Here is a 21,384-nt window from a genome sequence, read left to right on the forward strand (position 1 = left end):
TGTTTAATTTCAACTGGTTGTCTTCTCTAGTCATTTCTTCCTCTGCCAAAGTTGCAAAAAGTAAACCTGTGAGCTTCAAGAAATACTGTGAGGAAAAAGGGAACCACCCAGGCCAGAATCAGTGCAGCAGAGAAATCACAAGTTTATTTGCATCCAAAAAAACCTTAGATCCAATTTACTGGTAAAACATGCTCCAGTGGTAACTCCAAATCCAAAGTTATGATTTCTGAACTTGTGAGGGAAAATGTGTATGTAAACAGCACTGTGCAACACACTGGGACAGAAGTGTATTGAAGCTTTATAAAATCACCAGGCTTCTTCTCATGCAATCTTGCAGTAGGAGGATTGTGTCCTCCTTCTGTCGGCCACATGGGTTACTCTGATTTCCTTCTCTATCCTTTTCATACTCTGAGGATTTTTGTTACGGTCCTTGCCTATACTTCAACTTCTTGCAACTCTGCTGTCCTTTTCCAGCCACTGGGACCTTTATTGTGGAAATAGGAAACAAGCATATTCAAAAGCCTTGGAAATTCAATAGAAAGAACTAGTTCTGTCAACATACCCATTTCTTGGCTTGCTACTTCCAAAACACACAGTTTCAAGTGATGATTTTTATTACGTCTCCTAGTAAGTCTATTTATTAATTTACAGAATCACAGAATTGAAGGGATTGGAAGGGACCTCGAAAGATCATCGGGTCCAACCCCCCTGCCAAAGCAGGTTCCTTAGAGCAGGTTGCCCAGGAAGGCATACAGACAGGCCTTAAATATCTCCAGAGAAGGAGACTCCACAGCCTCCTTGGGCAGCCTGTTCCAATGCTCCGTCACCCTCACTGTGAAGAAGGTCTCTCGCATGTTGATGCGGAACTTCCTGTGCTCTATCTCGTGACCATTACTCCTTGTCCTGGCCCCACAAACCACTGAGAAGAGGTTGGCCAAATCCCTCTGTCTCCCACACCTCAGGTATTTATACACATTGATGAGATCCCCTCTCAGTCTTCTTTTCTCCAGGCTGAACAGACCCAGGTCTCTCAGCCTTTCCTCATAAGGAAGATGCTCCAGGCCCCGTATCATCTTTGTGGCCCTCCGCTGGACTCTTTCCAGGAGATCCCTGTCTTTCTTGTACCGGGGAGCCCAGAACTGGACACAGTACCCCAGGTGAGGCCTGCCCAGGGCAGAGTAGAGGGGGAGGATCACCTCCCTTGACCTGCTGGCCACACTCCTTTTAATGCATGCCAGGATCCCATTGGCCCTCTTGGCCATGAGGGCACACTGCTGGCTCATGGTCAACCTGTCGTCCACCAGGACCCCCAGGTCCTTCTCCTCAGAGTTCCTCTCCAGCAGGTTGTCCCCCAGCCTGTACTGATAGATGCGGTTGTTCCTTCCCAGGTGCAGGACTCTACACTTGCTCTTGTTAAACCTCATTTGGTTTCTTCCTGACCAGCTCTCCAGCCTGTCCAGGTCTTGCTGAATGGCAGCACAGCCTTCTGGCGTGTCAGCCACTCCTCCCAGCTTTGTGTCATCGGCGTACTTGCTGAGGGCGGACGCTATTCCCTCATCAAGGTCGTCGATGAAGATGTTGAACAAGACTGGACCCAGCACCGACCCCTGGGGAAAACTGCTAGTCACAGGCCTCCAGCCGGACTCCACGCTATCGATCACCACCCTCTGAGCTCGGCCAGTCAGCCAGTTCTCAACCCACCTCACTGTCCACTCCTCTATCCCACACTTTCTCAGCTTTGCTAGCAGGATGTCATGGGAGACAGTATCAAAAGCCTTGCTAAAGTCAAGGTACATCCACTGCTCTCCCCCCATCTACCCAGCTGGTGATGCCACCATAGAAGGCAACGAGGTTGGTTGAGCACAACTTCCCCTTGGTGAATCCATGCTGACTATGCCTCATAACCTTCTTCTCTTCCAATTGCTTGGAGATGGCATCCAGAACAAGCTGTTCCAACACCTTTCCAGGAACAGAGGTGAGACTGACTGGCCTGTAGTTTCCCGGATCCTCCTTCTTGCCCTTCTGGAAGACCGGAGTGACATTGGCTATCCGCCAGTCTTCAGGCACCTCTCCTGTTCTCCAGGACCTTTCAAAGATGATAGAGAGCGATTCGGCAATCACCTCTCCCAACTCCCTCAGCACACGTGGATGCATCCCATCGGGACCCATGGATTTGTGTGCTTTGAGCCCACTCAGACGCTCCCGAACCACTCCCTTGTCAACAAGGGGGGAGATCTCCACTTCCCAGACTCTTTCTCCTCCCTCCAGGGTCGAGGAGTCCCGGGGGAGAGTCCTTGAAGCAAAGACTGAAGCAAAGAAAGCACTCAGTATCTCTCTGCCTTCTCAGTGTCTCCCATTACCAGGACACCCCCCTTGTTCAGCAAGGGACCCACATTATCCCTAGTCTTCCTTTTACTGTTTACGTACTTAAAAAAAAAAACCTTCTTATTATCCTTTATCTCTTTTGTAAGCCTCATCTCTAGGTGGGCTTTAGCCTTCCTCGTTGCGTCCCTGCAGGCCCTGACAACACTTCTGTACTCCTCCCAAGAGGACAGGTGCTTTTTCCACATTTCATAGACCTTCCTCTTCCTTTTGATCCTGATTCCTTTGGATCCTTTTGAGCTCCTTGCTCATCCATGCAGTTTTCCTGCCCTCCTTCCCCGATTTCCTACTCTTAGGGATGCACTGATCCTGAGCTTGGAAGAAGTGCTGTTTAAATGTTGCCCAGCTCTCACATGCACCCTTGCCTTCTAGCAACCTAGCCCATGAGATACTCCCAAGCAGGTCCCAGAAGAGGTCGAAGTTGGCTCTCCGAAGCTCCAGGGTAGCAAACCTGCTTTTAGCCTTCTTCCACCAAGTTCCATCTTGAACTCCACCATCTCATGGTCGCTGCATCCCAAGCTTCCCCCAACCTTCACATCCCTAACAAGCCCATCCCTGTTGGTAAGGACAAGGTCCAGAAGCACCCCCCTCCTCATCGGCTCCTCCACCACCTGTGTCAGAAAATTGTCTTCAACGCATTGTAGGAACCGTTTGGACTGCGCGTGCCTGGCCAAGTTGCTTACCCAACAGATGTCTGGATAATTGAAGTCCCCCATGAGAACCAGTGCCCAGGATCGTGAGGCTACTACCAGCTGCTTGTAGAAGGCCTCGTCGACATCCTCCTCCTGATCTGGTGACCTGTAGTATACCCCCACAACAGTGTCCCCCATACCATCCCACCCCTTAATTCTCACCCACAAGCTCTCCACTTGTTCTTCACCCTCCCCCAGGTGGAGCTGGGTACTCTCTAATCCTGAGCTTGGAAGAAGTGCTGTTTAAATGTAGCCCAGCTCTCACATGCACCCTTGCCTTCTAGCAACCTAGCCCATGAAATTCCTTTTTTAGTTTTTAAAACCTTTTGTACCTTCCCTTACAGCATTGTCGAGAACACACCTCCTCTATCAGTCTTCACTAGGATTTAATCTAGCACAGAGATTTAAGTACTTGCAGTGAGAATTTGGTTATCTTAAGGCCTATCTACCTAGTGGTAAGTGATCTTTCACGTTAATCCCTAGAGACATCATGCTTCAAGGCTTCACCTCTGAGCCTCATACAATGAGGCAATCTCCCCTCAAACCTGTGATTTGTAGCAGCAAGCACTTGCTCAGCACACCGCTGCTCCTGACAAAGCTTACAGCATTGAATTTGCTCTAGTGATCCATAAGCACCTATTCTGAGGGATACACTAGTTGCCAGAATACTGCATTTCTCAAATAATACTGCATTTACTTAAGCCTTAAGAGAGATGAAAGAACAGTGGGAAGAGAAGGACTGTCACCAGTTTTAGAGCACATGGTGTCACAAAAACCTACAGTACACCAGCAAGAACGCAGAACCACCGTGCACAGGACAGAAGCCGCCTTCCAAATCTCACATTTTAGAGCTAATTAGAAGATTTGGCTATACAGTTTCCATTAGAATTCATAAGTATTGGTGTCCAGATCTTAGGTTCTTTGGAAAAAAGTGCCCAAGTTCACTCAAATCTGAACTCCCACTCATAAAGCCACAACAGATGGCATCAAGTTAGGTGTCCCTTGTACTGGGTCTGGCTGGAATGTTAACTTTCCCTGCAGCAGCCCATACAGTGCCGTACTCTGTACTTGTAGCTGGAACAGCAGTGTAATCACACCAGTGTTGTGTCTACTGCTGAGCAGCAGTGGCACAGCGTTGGGCCTTTCTCTAACCCTCCTAGGGGGTGGGCAAAAAGTGAGGAGAGAAACATCACTAGGGCAGCTGACCTAAACCAATCAAAGGGATATTCCATACCATGTGATGTCACACTCAGCAATAAAAGGTGGAAACAGGAAGAAGAGGGGAGGGGTGGGCTCTCGTTGGGAAAACATCAGTCCTCCTCTCGAACACCGGCTGTGTGCGTTGAGGCCTTGCTTCAAGGACGTGGTCAATCATCGCTCATTTGTGGGAAGTAGAGAGTAATTTCTTTCCTCTGCACTTCCACATAGCCTTCATTTATTTTGTTTGTTTGTTTTCCTCCCTTCTTTTTATTTTTTTCCTTTTCCCCTCCCTTTTCCCCTTTCCCTTTTTATTTCCCCTTAGTTAAATTGTTTAGTTCATGGTAGTCTTTATTTAATTATTATAATTATTTCCCTTTAATTAAATTATCCTTATCTCAACCCGTGAGTTGTTCTTTGCTTTACTTCTCCCCCTCCTCATCTAAAGGAGGGGGAGTGAGAGAGCGGTTGTGGGGTTTAGCTGCCCAGCACGGTAAAACCACCACACCCTGAAGTACTCTCAGAACTTGCTATAAGTTAGAAGCAACAAAGCTTCAAACTCCTGTCTCAGAGCTGTACAGCAACCAAAATCTGTAAATCTGAGATGGTCTTCAAAACTGCTTTTGGTATCCAAAAAGCAATCCTCCCACCCTCACAGGTAAGAAACCACGGAAGAAATCTTACAGTTACCTCAAAAGGCATGCAGCTATGTATAACTATGAACAACAAGAGCTGAGAAGCTGAAAAAAGTCACCAGAATTGGTTTCAAATTCAGAGATGGGAGGGGAGCAGGGAGAAGAAGCCTGTGAGCAGTAGTCTGAGGTTCACAACTGTCAGCATGAAGACCTGTTGAGCTGATGATTTTGCCACATAAAAGAATTACTGTACATGATCTGTCCTATCTACACACCACACATTAAATGAAACTAAATACAAAGCCACGGGACATTTTAGAATCAACATTTGCCTCCACACCTCCACATCTCCCCCACGAACTCAATTTTAATCCACCGTGTGTTTACCGTGGTCACTGTGCTTTGAGACAATTCTTCTTCCGTACAAACTGTTGACACAGCCAGGGAAGGCAGCCTGGTTGGAGAGGATAACGTTGATGTCTCCATGCCACTGTCCTCATTTAAAGCAGACAGACCAACCACATGGTGTCCGTTCAGTTCGCTAGCTTTAGCCTGAGCACAGGCCTGCAAAGAGCTGAGAAAAGTGCTGTTGTGGAGACAGGTAGTGCTGTGAAAAGTGCTCATGAGCTTTGGTGATTTTTGATCACTCTCATCGGAGTCAAGTTTAGGAAAGGATAGGGATTTGATATTGCTCACTGAAGTGATAGGGGACAGGGACACTTTGGAAGACAAGGACATCTTTTCACAGTTTCCCAACTGCGGTAAAGTGATAAAGCCATTGGGTTTGTGAAGGGGCTTGAAGTCCAACGTGGCCCTTTCTATGGATGCCAGAACCTCCTGATCTTGCAACACAGACTCAGACCCTCCTTTGGGCAAACTGCTATCTAACAGCTGGGCAACAATCGGCCCAGTAGTACCGACATGGATTTCCAGAATGTTTTTTAACTCCTCCTTATCATCGATAGTTTTTAATTCCAGTTTGTCAAATGGGTCTTCTTCACTTTCAAAATCAGCTGGGTTGAAGTCTGCTTTGGGGCGAGGTGGACTAAGAACTTTTTGCTTCACAGCACTGCTGTCGGCTGGCATGGGAGTAAGAATGTTATTGTGCTGCAGACCAGCGAGGATGGGGTTAATAGGAGGAGGCATGGCCTCAGGGCAAGGTCCCTCTGAGAACCCCAGTCTGTTGCTGTCCTCTGGGGCTGCTTTTGAGTTTCCTATTGCTTCTTCTGCCTTTCGTTCAGCTCCTTTCTGGGCAGCTTGAATTTTTTTGATATCTTCAGCCCACTCGATTGTTTTCTTTTCCAGGGAGAAGTCATACTGACCAGTGGTAGAGAGGGAAAGAGGGAAAAAATAAAGACAAGTTATAAGAATCACAGCTACTACTTTACAGCAGAAGTAACACAAGTAACACAGAGCAAGAACTACATGAATCATCACAGACAGACAATTTTTCCCCAGCATCTCTTACAACCTATAGAATGGCAAAACCAGGAGACACCAGCAGTAGTTCGTTTTACCTCTTGCAGCAAAACCTGGCTATAGTCTGGATCAGAATCTCGTATTTTGTGTCCATCCTACACTTAGTTTTGTTTAGAGCTACTGATGATCACAAGATCAGTTTCACAACTCTCTCCCCCTCTTCCAACAAGAAAATAGATGCAGTCAGAGTGTGAGAAACAAAGTTGTGTTTTTGCAGTAGAAAACTAATTTTCTGTATTCCAAGGTAGATGTGTAGTCATAATAAGGAGAAATGCTAAGTAGATAAGTGGACAGTAGGAGGCCTCACTGTTCCAAAATAAGACAGAAGCTTGAGAAAAACAGGATGAGCAGTGTGAGAACAGTAAAAAAAAAAAAAAAAAAAAAAAAAAAGATCACAAGTTCTCAAAGCATAAGAAAGGAGAAATTAAAGGGTTGAAAAACAGAAAAAATGTACATATATGGTATAGAGGAGCATCGAGTAGGTTTTCAACCTGTAGTACTCAGCCAATGAGGAAACAGGGGACGTGATCAGGTGTCGGGTAGTATGGAATAAAAGGTTATGATTTGTTTACTAAAATGCACTCCTAATTGGCAGGACGCCCGCCATTGCAATCGCGAATAAAATAGCTTCACAGAAGATCCTGTCTGAAGAAAATTATTGAGATTTTTCTCACAATTAGGGGGCTCGTCCGGGATCTTGTCGCCTACCGAAGAGTTCTTGCTACCACAGACAGGAAGGTGCACCCCGCTGATTTCAGCGGTCCCGTTGGGGGTGGTGGGTTGTCTCGGTATGGCCAGCAAAGGACCGAGACTGTTAGTCTGAAGACAGGCTCTGCGAAGCTCTGGGGAGAAGGGAGGCAAGCACAAACATACACAGACACAGCCCAGAGATAGTCCAGCCCAGATCGGGAACAGGCACAGGGATTACTACTGCTGATAACCTGGACCAGGAAGCCGTGCATGGACCGAGATAAGGGAAACTTTACCGTATCTTGCCTCGAGTTGGGTTTGGAGAGACTCTGGTATGAATGAGTGTGAGTGTGAATGAGACATACTTTTAGTGTGGAGCGAACGTGAAGTCCCGATCCGTGAGGCTCGGTGGTCCTGCAAGGGGACGAACGAAGTCCCCTCGGCTGGAGAGGGACAAAGCGAAAGAGAGAGGAGAGGAGTGAAAGAGAGTCTCGGGGGTTTGGGCCCTTAGGTGTACGGTACCTCGAGCACGGTGAAGTGAGGTGCTTGGTAGTACACCCCACCTCTGTCCTAATCCTAGGTGAAGGCGTGTGGTACCCTGTGGGTGGTAAAGTCCACAGCAGCACGTCAGGAAGAGCTGGGGATTAAGGGTTCCAAGAGTCAGCAGGGTGGGGTTGGAGACCCTGGGATTGTGCCTAAAGACAGTCCTTTGGAGAGAATGATAAAGATTTGGAAAAACAACCCAAAAACTAAGGAAAAAGATTTAAAAATATATATATAATTTAAAAATGGTTTGATATTGCGTAATTGTCTGGCCTAAAAAGCCAATAAAAGGAACTTCAGTATTTTGGCCAAAATACAGGTCTGATGAAAATTCAGGCTTGAAAATTATATATAAACAATAAGGTTCTGTTTTCAGAGGAGGAATCAAGTTATGCTCTCTATAATCCTAATATTGCACCAGAGGCAGTGGCAGCTGCTCCAGGAGGGGACACAAGGACTGCAATTGACGCTGTCCCTGGAAAAGGAGCGCACTCTAGTCTCTGGCAAGAATTAGAACAAGGTAGAAGATATACTGAGAGTTTTGCCTTCCCTGATACTAACAGTACTAACACTAACTGTGTATCCTCTTAGGGAGGTTCCAGTGGGACAAGGACAAATACATTATGTGAACTCCCCCTGCTGTGGTTTAACCCAGTCTGCAGCTAAGCAGCAGGGACTGCAATTGATGCTGTGCCTGGAGAAGTCGCACCAGGGAGTGCCGATGCGGGGCCAGTGCCACTCCTCCCTTACCAGGAGAGAGGTTAGGAGTTTTAAGAAGGAAATGAAGTCTTTAACTGAGGGCCTAGCAGAACAGTCAAATCCGTTTATAAGGCCTAGGCTTACACCAAGCCAAGGACGTCTCAGCTTCTTGCTCTGTCCTGCCAGCAGGCAGGCTATGGGTGCAGCAGGAGCTGGGAGGGGACAGACCTAGGACAGATGACCCAAACTGGCCAAAGGGATATTCCATACCATCTGACGTCATGCTGAACAATATATAGGGGTAGCTGGCCAGGGCTGGGGGGGCCGGGCTGCTCGGGGATAGGCTGGGCATCGGTCAGCGGGTGGTGAGCAACTGCACTGTGCATCACTTGTTTCGTACACATTATTAGTAGTAGTACTATTATTATTATTGTTGTTATTATTATTTTTTCTATCTTAATAAACTGTCTTTATCTCAACTCACAGACTTCACTTTCCTGTTTCTCTCCCCCATCCCAGAGAGGGAGGGGGGAGGGTGAGCGAACAGCTGTGTGGTGTTTAGCTGCTGGCCAGGTTAAACCACAACAGATAATAACAACCCACAACACAGAAATCATATGAGAGACTCGGGGTCAGAATGAGAAAGTACTTGGAGATGAATCTTGAGGACCCAGTAGCCCAAAGGCTCTTGAAAGTTTGTTTTGTGATTAAAGCCTGGCCAGATATACAGAAAAAGCTCTAGAAGATGGGAGGATGGAGTAAACAGCGTAGGTAGTATGAAGGTGTATGCCAGGAGGGGAGATGAGAAGGAAAAGCAGAGAGCGAACACAGCATACCGGGTAGTGAGGCAGAGTTGGAGATAGAGGGACTTTTGGGAGAAATCAGGCTCAGGATGGAAAGGAGAGGAAGAGAGAAGAAGGAATGGCAGATGAGGAAAGCTACCTGTGTTGCAGCCTTAATCCTAGCAAGGACAGGCTTTTTGAGAAGATGTTTTAAGTGTGGCCAGGCCGGTGTGGTGGTTTTACCATGCTAGGCAGCTAAACACCACAACCACTCTCTCATTCCCCCCTCCTTAGATGAGGAGGGGAAGAAGTAAATTAAAGAACAACTCACGGGTTGAGATAAGGATAATTTAATTAAAGGGAAAAAATTATTAAGGAAATATTATTATTAACTAAACAATTTAACTAAAGGGGAAAAAAAAGGAAAAGTGGAAAATGGAGGGCAAAAGGGAAAAAAAAATAAATAAAGGCTATATGGAAGAGCAGAGGAAAGAAATTACTCTCTACTTCCCACAAATGAGCGATGCTTGACCACGTCCTTGAATCAGGGCCTCAACGCACGTAGCTGGTGTTCAGGAGGAGGACCGACGATTTCACAACGAGAGCCCACCCCTCCCCTCTTCTTCCTGTTTCCACCTTTTATTGCTGAGTGTGACATCACATGGTATGGAATATCCCTTTGGTTGGTTTAGGTCAGCTGCCCTGGAGATGTTTCTCTTCTCACTTTTTTGTCCACCCCCTAGAAGGGTTAGAGAGAGTCCTGATGTGCCAGCACTGCTCAGCAGCAGACACAACCCTGGTGTGATACCACTGCTGTTCTAGCTACAAGTGCAGAGCACAGCACTGTATGGGCTGCTGCAGGGAAAGTTAACATCCCAGCCAGACCCAGTACAGCCGGCAACTTCAAGTAGGAGTATCTGGAGTGGAAGAAGGAGGAAAGACTGCTGTTCTAAATTCAGAATAGGGGAGTCGGGGCTTCTCAGAAAGCTAGTTCCCTGATAAAGGAAAAAGTATACCTCAAGGGTTCCTCAAAGTGTACCTCAATGGGGATTACTCTACAATTATCATTGTGGGCAAAACAGACTTAGCATAGGAAGATAAATAAAATTTATTACCTATTGCTGATGGGCTGGAGCGGTAAGAAACAGAAACAAGCTGGGGGCACCTTCCCCCCATCCACTCTCTTCCACCTCTTCCTTGCCCTGAGTGGCACAGGGGGCCAGGAGTGGGGGCTGCAGTCGGCCCATGGTGCTTCGTTTCCACCACTCCGTCCCCCTTGCTCTGGTGTGGGGTTCCTCTCGTGGTGTGCTGACCTTCCTGGGCTGGTCCTGCGTGAGTTTCTCCATGGGCAGCGAGAAATGGGCTCTTTGGGAGCTGCTCCAGGTGTGGGTCTGTGCCGTGGGGTCTATTTGTCAGGAGTGAGTAGGTCCACCTTGGGACCCCCTGGGGTCCACCCCCCCACCCCACCCCCATCACCTGCTCCTGGATGGGCTCCTTTCCACAGGCTGCTGCATGGACATCTGCTCTGCCGTGGTACACCATGGGCTGTGGGAGGGGGTCATCCTTCCCCACTAGGGGCCTCTCTGTGGGCCGCGGTGGGGGCTTCGGCTCTGGCACCTGGAGCACCTTTGCACTGCACTCCCCCCTCCTCTGCACTGACCTTGGTGTCTGCTGGGAGGTTCCTCACTCTCCCAGCTGCTGTTGTGCAGCAGTTTTCTTTTCCTTTACTTTGATGTGCTCTCATAGAGATTTAAACTGCATTGCTCATGGCTTGGCTCTGGGCAGCGGTGGGCCTCTTTGGAGCCAGCTGAAACTGGCCCTTATCTAACCTGGGGCAGCTGCTGGATTCTTCTCACAGGGGCTACCACTGCAGCCCCCCCAGTACCAGAACCTTGTCATGCAAACCCAATACACTGGGGCAGCTAGGTCATTATTGGCCTGTAAAGTATCAAGGGTTAAATTAACTAATGAAACCCTAAATGTGATAGGGGTAGACGGGACTGGGATAACAGTGCCACTTTTTGGGGACACCAAGCTGGAGAAGTCGTGCCAGGGAGTGCGGAGCAGCGGGAGCAGAGGGGGGGGGGTGTCCCGGTGGGGCCTCTGGCCATGCAGGGCCAGTGCCACTCCTCCCTTACCAGCAGAGAGGTTAGGAGTTTTATGAAGGAAATTAAGTCTTTAATTGAGGGCCTAGCAGAACAGTCAAATGCGTCTATAAGGCCTAGTTTGTATTCCTGGGGGGAAAAATGTCAATCTTGAGTATGTTATTCACTGGAGAAGAATGTTTAGGAGGGGAATGATTTGCCAGGCAGCTATGGAAGAATGGGAAAGAACTAACACCACCCCCACTCCCCCACCCCCTCTGACCAAGAGTAATTCCAATAGAGCAGAAATATCCGCTTACCCATCTGAAATAATAACAATGCATGACATAGAAATCATATGAGAGACTCTGGGACAGAATTAGAAAGTACTCGGGGATGAAACCTGAGGACCCAGTAGCCTAAGGACTCTTGAAAGTTCATTTTGTCATTAAAGCCTGGCCAGATACACAGAAAAAGCTCCAGAAGGTGGGAGGATGGAGTGAACAGTGCAGGTAGTATGAAGGTGTACACCAAGAGGGGAGAAGAGAAGGAAAAGCCGAGAGCGAAACTAATGGTATTCACAGCGTACTGGGTAGTGAGGCAGAGGGCTAGAGATAGAGGGCCAGGATGGAAAGGAGAGGAAGAGAGACGAAGGAATGGCAGACAAGGAAAGCTACCTGTGTTGCAGCCTGAATCCTAGCAAGGACAGGCTTTGAGAAGATGTTTTAACTGCGGCCAGGCTAGCCACTTCAAATAGGTGTATCTGGAGTGGAAGAAGGAGGCCGCGGTGGGGGCTTCGGCTCTGGCACCTGGAGCACCTCTGCACTGCACTCCCCCCTCCTCTGCACTGACCTTGGTGTCTGCTGGGAGGTTTCTCACTCCTCACTCTCCCAGCTGCTGTTGTGCAGCAGTTCTCCTTTTCTTGGATGCGCTCTCACAGAGGCACAAACTGCATTGCTCATGGCTTGGCTCTGGGCAGTGGTGGGCCCCTTTGGAGCCAGCTGAAACTGGCCCTTATCTAACCTGGGGCAGCTGCTGGATTCTTCCCACTGCAGCCCCCCCACTACCAGAACCTTGCCATGCAAACCCAATACACTGGGGCAGCTAGGTCATTACTGGCCTGTAAAGTATCAAGGGTTAAATTAACTAATGAAACCCTAAATGTGATAGGGGTAGAAGGGGCTGGAATAACAGTGCCACTTTTTGGGGACACCAAGCTGAGACTAGGGGATAAAAAGATCATTGGGCAATTATTGTATGCACCCGAGGCAGGGACTAACTTGTTGGGAAAGGATTTAATAATGAAAATGGGCATTCAAATAGCAAATTGTCAGGCTGGAATAACGGTGTTATTAATGGGGTGCTCTCAGACCCTGGGAGCAAAGATATATTTGCCTTTGAGTGGAAAGACCCTGAAATGGGGCGGAAGCAGCAATGCAGATGGACAATTTCACCTCAGGGCTTTACAGGGCCACCAATTTATTTGGGCACGTTCTAGAAGAAATTTTGGAGCAATTCCAACCTCCAAAGGAAGTGTTAATGTTACAATATGTGGATGATCTTTTATTGTCAGGACAAGAGAAAACAATCATGAAAGACGACACTAACAAACTATTCAACTTTCTGGGAAAACAAGGCTTGGGAGTATTGGAAAAAAAATTACAATATATAGAAGGAGAAGTCAAGTACTTAGGGCATCTACTGTCTGGGGGGGAATGAAGAGAAAATCCAGAGAAGATTGAGGGAATTGTTGAGCTACCCCTACCCAAAACTAAAAAGAAGTAAAAAGTTTTAAGAGAAAGAGGTTTTTAAGGAATTAGGAGTCACAAAATCTGAACTAAAATAGATACTCCCTGAGGGGAGAAAAATGATGAATAAAGTGCTAATGAGGCAAATATTAACAGTTTTACATCAAGAGGGTCATTGGGGAACTCAAGCAATATGTGACGCTGTGCTATGGAAATATGTATGCGTAGGAATATATATATACTGTGGCTGAACAAGTATGCAGCAGTTACATAATATGTCAAAAGGTAAATAGGAAAATTATCCACAGTCAGCCCAAGGGGGGGGGGGGGGGGGGGAGAATCATGAATTCAATGCTTCCAAAATGTACAGGTAGATTTTACAGAGCTCCTTAGAGTAGGTAGATGTAAATACTTATTAGTCTTGGTCGATCATTTGTCAGGGTGAGTGGAAGCTTTCCCTTCAGTATCTGCTACTGTGAACATAGTAACTAAAGTAATTCTAAGAACTCCCAGGTATGGAATTGTTGAAAATATTGACTCTGATCAAGGAAATCACTTTATGTCAGAAATATTGCAAGGGCTCTAGGAATGAAGTGGAAATTTCATACTCCTTGGCATCCTTCCTCTTCTGGAAGGGTGGAGCAGACAGAAAAGAAGCAATTGACTAAGTTCTGGAAACTCAGCTTCCCCAAACAAAGTGCTTACCTTTGGCACTTCTCCGAATTCAAACTGCACCAAGAAAAGATGTGGGAGTTTCACCATATGAAATACTATTTGGATTGCTGTACCTGGACAAAGGGAATGGATTACCTCAAATTGAGACAAAAGATGCTTTTCTTAAGAACTATATACTCGGGCTGTCATCCTTTTTGTCATCTCTCAGGACCCGTGGAGACTGGGATCTGATGCAAACTGCAGAATCGAAGCTGCAACCTGAGTGGAACGGACTGTTCCAAGTGCTCCTGACTACTGAGACAACAGTAAGAACAGCTGAGAAAGGGTGGACTCATTCCTAGATAAAAGCATCAGTTAACCCTGATACCTGAGAGACTGCATTAACAAAGACTTTTAAGGTTAAAACTGTTGAAAGTATCTATTGTAAACCTTTAACTTCTCCTTAGAAGAATTCTTAATGAATTATTGAGCAAAAGGGATTGAATTACACAGAATTGGAGTGTTTCCAGGGAACACTCCCTGGAAGTGGGAGAAAAAGAAAGGGGGATATTCGATCCCCACCAGAAGAATCCTTATCAGTTTGTGATTTTTATTGTTTCTTAATTATTATTTCTTAATTATTATAGGGGTGTATATATACATATAGAAATGATGTATTTTAAGTTCATCTTAGTAATACCTGTTCTCAGTGGATTAGTGATAGGATGGAGGGAAAGTTCGGCATTTCCAATTAATCCAGAACATCTCTCAAGTGAAATAATTGTTGGATTTGTACCCAGATGCCTAGAAAGACTGAAAACGCCTTGCCCCTGATTGCTATTTCCAGCAGCAACTCTGTCTGGATTCTCTAGATTTCTAAAAATGACAGATCTTACTCAGTCCCGGGAAGGAATAGATTTTGAAGTTGAGCTCCCTACGCATAGTCCTGGCTACAACATACTGTGTTATCAAAGGTGCCTTTTAAACAATGATAGAAAACTCAGGAGGCAATATTACTGACCCTGGGTGTGGAAATATCCATGAAGTAGGGAATAATCTATACTGTATACCGAATATGGCAGCTACGGGAACGCTAATATACATAGTGCACACCAGATACAACATGAGAATCCTGTAACCAGAAGGCCTGTTCCAAATATCAAGGGGTGGTACTGGCTATGTGGCAATAAATCCAGGAAGGTGTTGCCCCTAGGATGGAAGGGAGATTGCACCCTGGAGGCAATAATTCCAAATGTAACTATTATTGAACACCCACAAAGCCGAAGCCCCCTTGAGACCACACGTGGAATTAAGCGGATTCCAGATAATCCTTTAGTAAAATTCTCTAGCATTTCACAGTTTTGCAAAGTGTTTTTTATCTTGTTTAGGGGTGATTGAATTAGAAAAAAACATTGTAAATATCTCCAAATACAAAAATATTGTAAATATATTGAAGAACTAGAAAATAAGTTTGATAAGTTTGCAAAAATAGTACTCTAGAATCAAATAGCATTAGATTTATTAATAACCTCAAAAGGAGGAGTGTGCACTATAATTAATACTAGTTGCTGTATATATGTAGATCAAATGGGACGGATTTGACTGATCTCAAAAATATTCGGGGGGAAAAAAAGCAAAACAAGATCCTACGTAGAGTGGCTCAAGATGACACTTTCTGGGGATTTAGAAACATTTGGGAGAAGCTAATTTCGCAGTTACCTGAATAGAATTGGATCAAACAACTGTTTGTTTGTATTGTAATAATAATGGCATTGTATATCTATCATCTCCCGTGACATCCGAAGAAGAATATTGCACCTCAATGTTGGAAAAACTCAAGAGTGCGGTATGTGAAGAGGTACAAAAACAACAAGAGGAGTAAGAAAAGAAGAGGGGGGAATTGTGAGGAACAAAGTTGTGTTTTTGCAGTAGAAAACTAACCTTCTGTATTCAAAGGTAGTTGTGTAGTCATAATAAGGAGAAATGTAGAAAAGTAGATAAGTGGACAGCAGGAGGCCTCACTGTTCCAAAATAAGGCAGAAGCTTGAGAAAAACAGGATGAGCAGTTTGAGAACAGTAAAACAAAGATCACAAGTTCTCAAAGCATAAGAAAGGAGAAATTAAAGGGTTGAAAAAAAGAAAAATTGTACATATATGGTATAGAGGAGCGTCGAGTAGCTTGTGAACCTGTAGTACTCAGCCAATGAGGAAACATCGGAGGTGATCAGGTGTTGGATAATGGGGAATAAAAGGTTATGATTTGTTTACTAAAATGCACTCCTGATTGACAGGACGCCAACCATTGCAATCACAAATGAAATAGCTTCACAGAAGATCCTGTCTGAAGAAAATTATTTGAGATGTTTCTCATAAGTGGAAGCCTGAAGTGTTAGTGACAGCGATGTCATGCGTGATAGACAGTCACACCCAGATCTGGCGCCACTGAACAAGGCATTCAATACTACAGCAGAGTAACTTTTGCCTCCAAAGAGCATTAATGTATTTATCAGTTCCCCCTAAAAGATTCCTAAGGGACCTGACACTAACTTTAGACCCACTGGTTGGAGAGGTATCAGCATTCTCATACCTGTGCTAAGGACTCACCAGCCAAAGGGGATGTGCTGGCTACTCTGAGAACAACTTTCAATAGTAGCAGATTTTGCCACTGTTCTTGGCATGACTGGATCCCACAAGCTTTTCTCATTTGACATCAGCTCCTTCAGAGTTGGGTTAGCACATAAGACATTTAGATAAGCTACTCACTACCAGCGCACAGGCCATTCTGGTAGCCTGACTGAGAGGACAAAATTCTGAACACACTAAATATATGTGAAGCTTTAATATCTTACAGAGACCAAACACCCTTAGTGCCCTCCATATCATGACAAAACATTCAGAGAACACAGCCTACAAAGCTAAGTCCAGGGTGTAACCTACCTGTGACTCACAAGAATTACAGCCTGCTTGCCAGGATGATGTCACATAACCGAAGGGGTAATAAGACATCCTATCCTAGCTCTGAAGAGCAACAAGTCGGAAGGTTTGCTACGCCTCTGCTGGGCTTTTCTGGGACTCACACTGTGCTATCCATCCCATAGCAGGCTCCAGAGAGAACCTGGAGACCTATCTCAACTCTATACTAAGTAGTTTTCCCTTCCCTTAGCTCTAAGAGATGGGACATGCAATTTATCAACAAGGTGATTTTGAAACACAACTCACTGGCAGAAGTGCTGGGCACTATTCATTCCACACTTTGCCATCTGAGCAGAGCTATCATAGCTGTATACTTACAAACACACATGTTTAGACGCATGAAATACTAGGTACATGGCTTTGGTCAATTTAGCCTCCATGCACTTTTACTATTTTGAATAGCTCCCACCAGAACTGTAAAAAAAGCCAAGTAGTTCTGTGCAAGGCATAGCCTACATGATCACATCATTTTATTTGAGGCATTGCAATCCAACCAGGCGTACTGTATTTGAACCCCAGCTTGGCTGGAAAACAGAGATAGCACAGAATATGTTCATACTTGTAGAACCCTGTTTGAGGGTATGCCATAGCATTGGTGTTTCAATTCTTACCATCTTTCCTCTTAAAAATACAACTTAGTTTAGCAATGTCAGGGTAGCATTTAAACCTTTATCTGTTACACAAGAACACTGTGTTTTTTTTTGGAGTAGATACATTAAAATAAATGCCATCAGACTTTTTATAGTGATAAGTAGTACAAACTTTTTGCATGGCTTACAATATTATCTTCCTCTACATTCTAGCAGACTATGAAATAACAGTATAGCACGGTGAAGACTAACACCTGAACAAAATATAGTTCACAGCATCACATGTTGAAGACCTAGGGTCACAGAGGAAAGAGCAGAAGTGCACAAACCATCCTTACCTGGGCTTCTCTGACAAGCTGAGAAGAATCAGGCAGGCAGAAACCAATGGGTAATCCAACCTTCGAAGAGGTTTTAAATTTGTCTCCTATCTTAAATGGGACGTCGTCGAGATAACTGAAAGGCCCTAAGATCACAAGAAGAAATTGTATCAAGAACCTTACAAATTTGATGCATTCAGTTAAATCTCATGTTTCTGTATGTGGCAGCTACTCTTTCTCTGCTACCCCAACCACACAATTTGACTCAATACAAAGGAAGTTGCGTGATAAGAAACACACTGAATATGCCTAGACTTCATTGCTTCAGTTTTATTATTTTTAAAAGAATATTCTAGTCCATAACTATATTTTAAAACATTCCAATTGCTAAGCAGATCTTGAAGTTAATATTCCAGCATCTTAGCTTCCCTCATGACAACACTGCCTACACAACCAGAAATTGAAGCTCTCCTGAATGTTGCGTTCTGTTATGCCTCTATAGAAGGAGCCATCAGTTTTTGTTATATTCAAAGCAAGTTTTAAAATGACCCAGCTCTAGAGCAGCTAAGAAACAAAAAAAGTTTTGACATACAAGTGAAAAGTAACATTTGGACAGAAGTGGTCACAAGGACAAAGCGGTCCAGGTGATCCGCTTTAAACAAAACACAGTGAAATAGCTCAAGAATATTGAGTGTAGCAATTCTGACTTTTCAAACAAGGCAATCTAACTGGATCCAGTCTGATTTGTGATCACTCCAGTGAGGGGCCACAAACTTATTCCATGGTCCTCCATCTGTACTTTACATCTGTCACTTACGTGTAGCATTTATAGTGTTTTAGGACAAAAACTTTTCAAGCACCCTGCAAGCTCACTAGGCAGAATCACCAACAACTCAAGCTCCTCCAAGAAGCCAGACTAAAGTTGTTGTTTTTTCCATGAGCTGCTGTGAAGAAGTGTGAGAAAACCCATAACGTAAATTGTAGCCAGTTTCTAGATTAACTGGTCTAACCTTTTGGAATTATAGGCAAGGTTTTTGACTGTATATTACTAGACAAAAACTTCAAATTGTTGTTATCATTTGGAACTTCGCTCTGAATGCTACAGATCCGACAAGACATTAGTGACAACGTGAGATGTTTAGTGACTAACCTCTTGCTAAGTGAGCTGTGACTTGCCATTTTTATCTGACCCATTTTCATACTTGGATGACAGTTTAAGTACTATTTGTGCTCCTTCACTGTTGACTAATTTACAATAACACAGCCACAAGCTCCAAGAGGACAAGCAGCTTTTGAGAACAGGAATATCCTGTTAATTTGGAATCAAATGTTTATGTGCTGTCATCAGTTGACCTCTCATGCTATAAACTGCATTGGCTGGTCCCAGAGCCCTGTTGGGACACAGAGGGCATTTCCCCTAGCCCTGACACCCTCAGGCTGAACAACCTACATGGCACCCATACTACTGTGAGATATGTTCATCTGATTTGTGTCAGTATGGAACAGTGCTAGGGCAACATGGTATGATGAATGTGACCTTCTGTCTTACATACCCTTGTATAACCACAAGTCTAAGAAAAACAGAGTGGTTAATGTATATAGTTCTTGTATCTTGCAAAGGAATGTTTTAGCAATTCGTGTCAATAGAGAGCTTGAAGGGAAATGTATTTGTAGGTTTTTCCTTGAAGTCTCTGATATCTGGGGAGTCAGCACGAGAGACCCCCAGAGGGACCACCGGAGACTGATACGCATGCTCCAGTAGGAGGGTTTGGATTCCGGAAACTAATTATAATAACCCTGGTTTTTTTTTAGAAGTAGTAATGAATATGTATCAGCCTAGGAGCATAAAAAACAGCTGCTTGATATAACTGGTGTGCATCTTGGTGGAGCAGAGACTCCCGGCGCACCCAGCACTGTTTGCTTACCTCTATTCCTTTAATAAATTGTAAACTTTGATTATAGTCCTATTTTGAAGACTGAGCCATTTATTACAAATGGGGGATCGTCCGGGATGGCTTTGGTTCCTGTATTCTGATTTGATCTAGGAGAGGCACCCCACCATTTAGTGGCTCCTGTTTGAGTCAGGTCGGGACTAATGCCATCTTGAACCTGAATAAAGGTAAGCAAATAATTTGATTTTTTTATGAGCTCCCTTGCTGGCTGCAGCACTGTATTTTGCCCGTAATTCTGCGCGCAAAGATCCGAACGAAGACGACGGAGTCATAAGTGTTTAAGGAGTATACCGTTTGGTTGGGTGGGATTCGGTTGCCTGTGTGTAAGAGTGTAACTTAGACTTCCGAAGTCAGTGTGGAGGTCTTCTAACCGCGGTTCCAATCTCCCGTGAGGGACTTGGCCAGTGAAGGAAGTGATTCCTATAGGATTCGTGGATGGGTGATAGGTCCTAAACCCCCTGCAAGACACTCTTACTAAGGTAACCAAGGGCTGTGGGAATTGCCATAGTAAAATTCCTAGATGGGTCAGACAGAATTGAAGACCAAGGACCAGAGAAAGGGAGCAAATTACCAGAAAGTCCATTAGGAATAATGATTAGAAATTGGAACAATAGGGGCCCCAGAAAATGAAAGAGTAAATTAAAAATGGTCCAGTATTATATGATAGAAACACCAAAAGAACCTTTAAGACCCCATGTATTTTGGTTGATATTTGGGTCCATGGTGGACAGGGTCTGTCAGGCTTTGAACATTAATGTTAATAGTAGAATACCCGTGGATCCGGAAGAGAGCAAGTATGCTGCAGCTGAAACATTGGAATTAGAAATTAGAGAGCAATTGATTAAGAATGAGTATGTGCTACATTTGTGATGTACTGTGCCTGTGCTGCGCTTAGACCTCCAAATAACAGGAGCCTCTTGGACCCCGAGAACCAGATCAAAACAACCTCATGGTTTGGACTTTAACCAAGGGGTCTGAGATAAGGAGGACTGTTCACAAAGGGACAGGTTATGCATATGTATAGGAGTGTTGGGAAACTTCATGTATATGTAACTCTTTACTAGATATAACCAAAGCAAGTTGTCACATTAGGCGTGCACAACTTTGGCAGGACTACCCCCACGTGCCGCCCAGAACTGAGTAAACATACCTACTTTACAATCTTACTGATTGTGGAGTCAGTTTTCTGTGAGTCATTTTGGTGAGCCAGGCAGGAGACACTCTGCTCAGCTGCAGGATCGGCTGCAGAGCAGATGCCCCTAGGTGCACCCTGAGCGTTTTGCTTGGAGGGGACTCCACTCTCAGCCGCTCACCGCAGGAGCAGACAAAGATCTCCTGAGGCTGCGGACAAACGGTATGTTTTCAGCTGCTGGAGGGATACTAACTGGAGTGTTAATAATTGTATGTCTTATTCTTAAATGTCCAGGTATTTTGTGTTGAAAGTATTTGTGTAAGTGGAAGGGTTTGAAACAAAGTGGAATAAGTCACTCCATGAAGAACACAGTCAGAGACAATACTTGTTTGGTTGGTTATCATTCTAAATTATATTCTTGTGGTATGTGATTAAGGAGGCATTGGGGAGGCATTGGGGAGGCAAGGACAATCCCCAGACATGGACTGTATATCTCGAAACAAGACACTGAAACTCATGATAAGGAAGCGGCAGACGGACAGAGAAACAAATGTAAGGACTATAAATCTCAAAACTGGACATTGGAATTCATTATAAAGATACAACAAACGGAAGAATTGGCAACAACCAGCTCTCGCAATTAAGAAACCTGCCAATTCAGCAGATTCCTGACCAAAGGTGAAAAGTACACTGTGAGGAAGACTCGGGGTCTTCCTCCCAAAGACCCCTGCCCACGTCCCAAAGACCCCTGCCCACAATTCTTGGAAGGCTCTGCGCAGGCGCAAGGTGCCAAAAGACTAATTAGCATGAGAAGCGAGGGAAGGCGGGGATAGGT

At 45.0% G+C, this 21,384-nt stretch overlaps 1 protein-coding gene across 2 annotated transcripts in view; it reads right to left on the bottom strand.

Moving 5' to 3' along the window:
* LOC309889557 (ubiquitin-associated protein 1-like) overlaps window positions 1-21,384 on the bottom strand; it is an 86,002-nt gene that overhangs the window by 16,282 nt on the left and 48,336 nt on the right. For both annotated transcript variants that reach the window (XM_082782419.1, XM_082782420.1), the window contains exons 3-4: window positions 17,487-17,611; window positions 5,294-6,223 (exon numbers count right to left, since the gene is read on the bottom strand). In XM_082782419.1, coding sequence (XP_082638545.1) covers window positions 5,294-6,223; window positions 17,487-17,611 — 1,055 coding nt within the window. The remainder of the gene's footprint in view (window positions 1-5,293; window positions 6,224-17,486; window positions 17,612-21,384) is intronic.

Source organism: Aythya marila (assembly GCF_965140915.1).
Source record: "Aythya marila genome assembly, chromosome: W".
In the NCBI taxonomy this organism is placed as follows: domain Eukaryota; kingdom Metazoa; phylum Chordata; class Aves; order Anseriformes; family Anatidae; genus Aythya; species Aythya marila.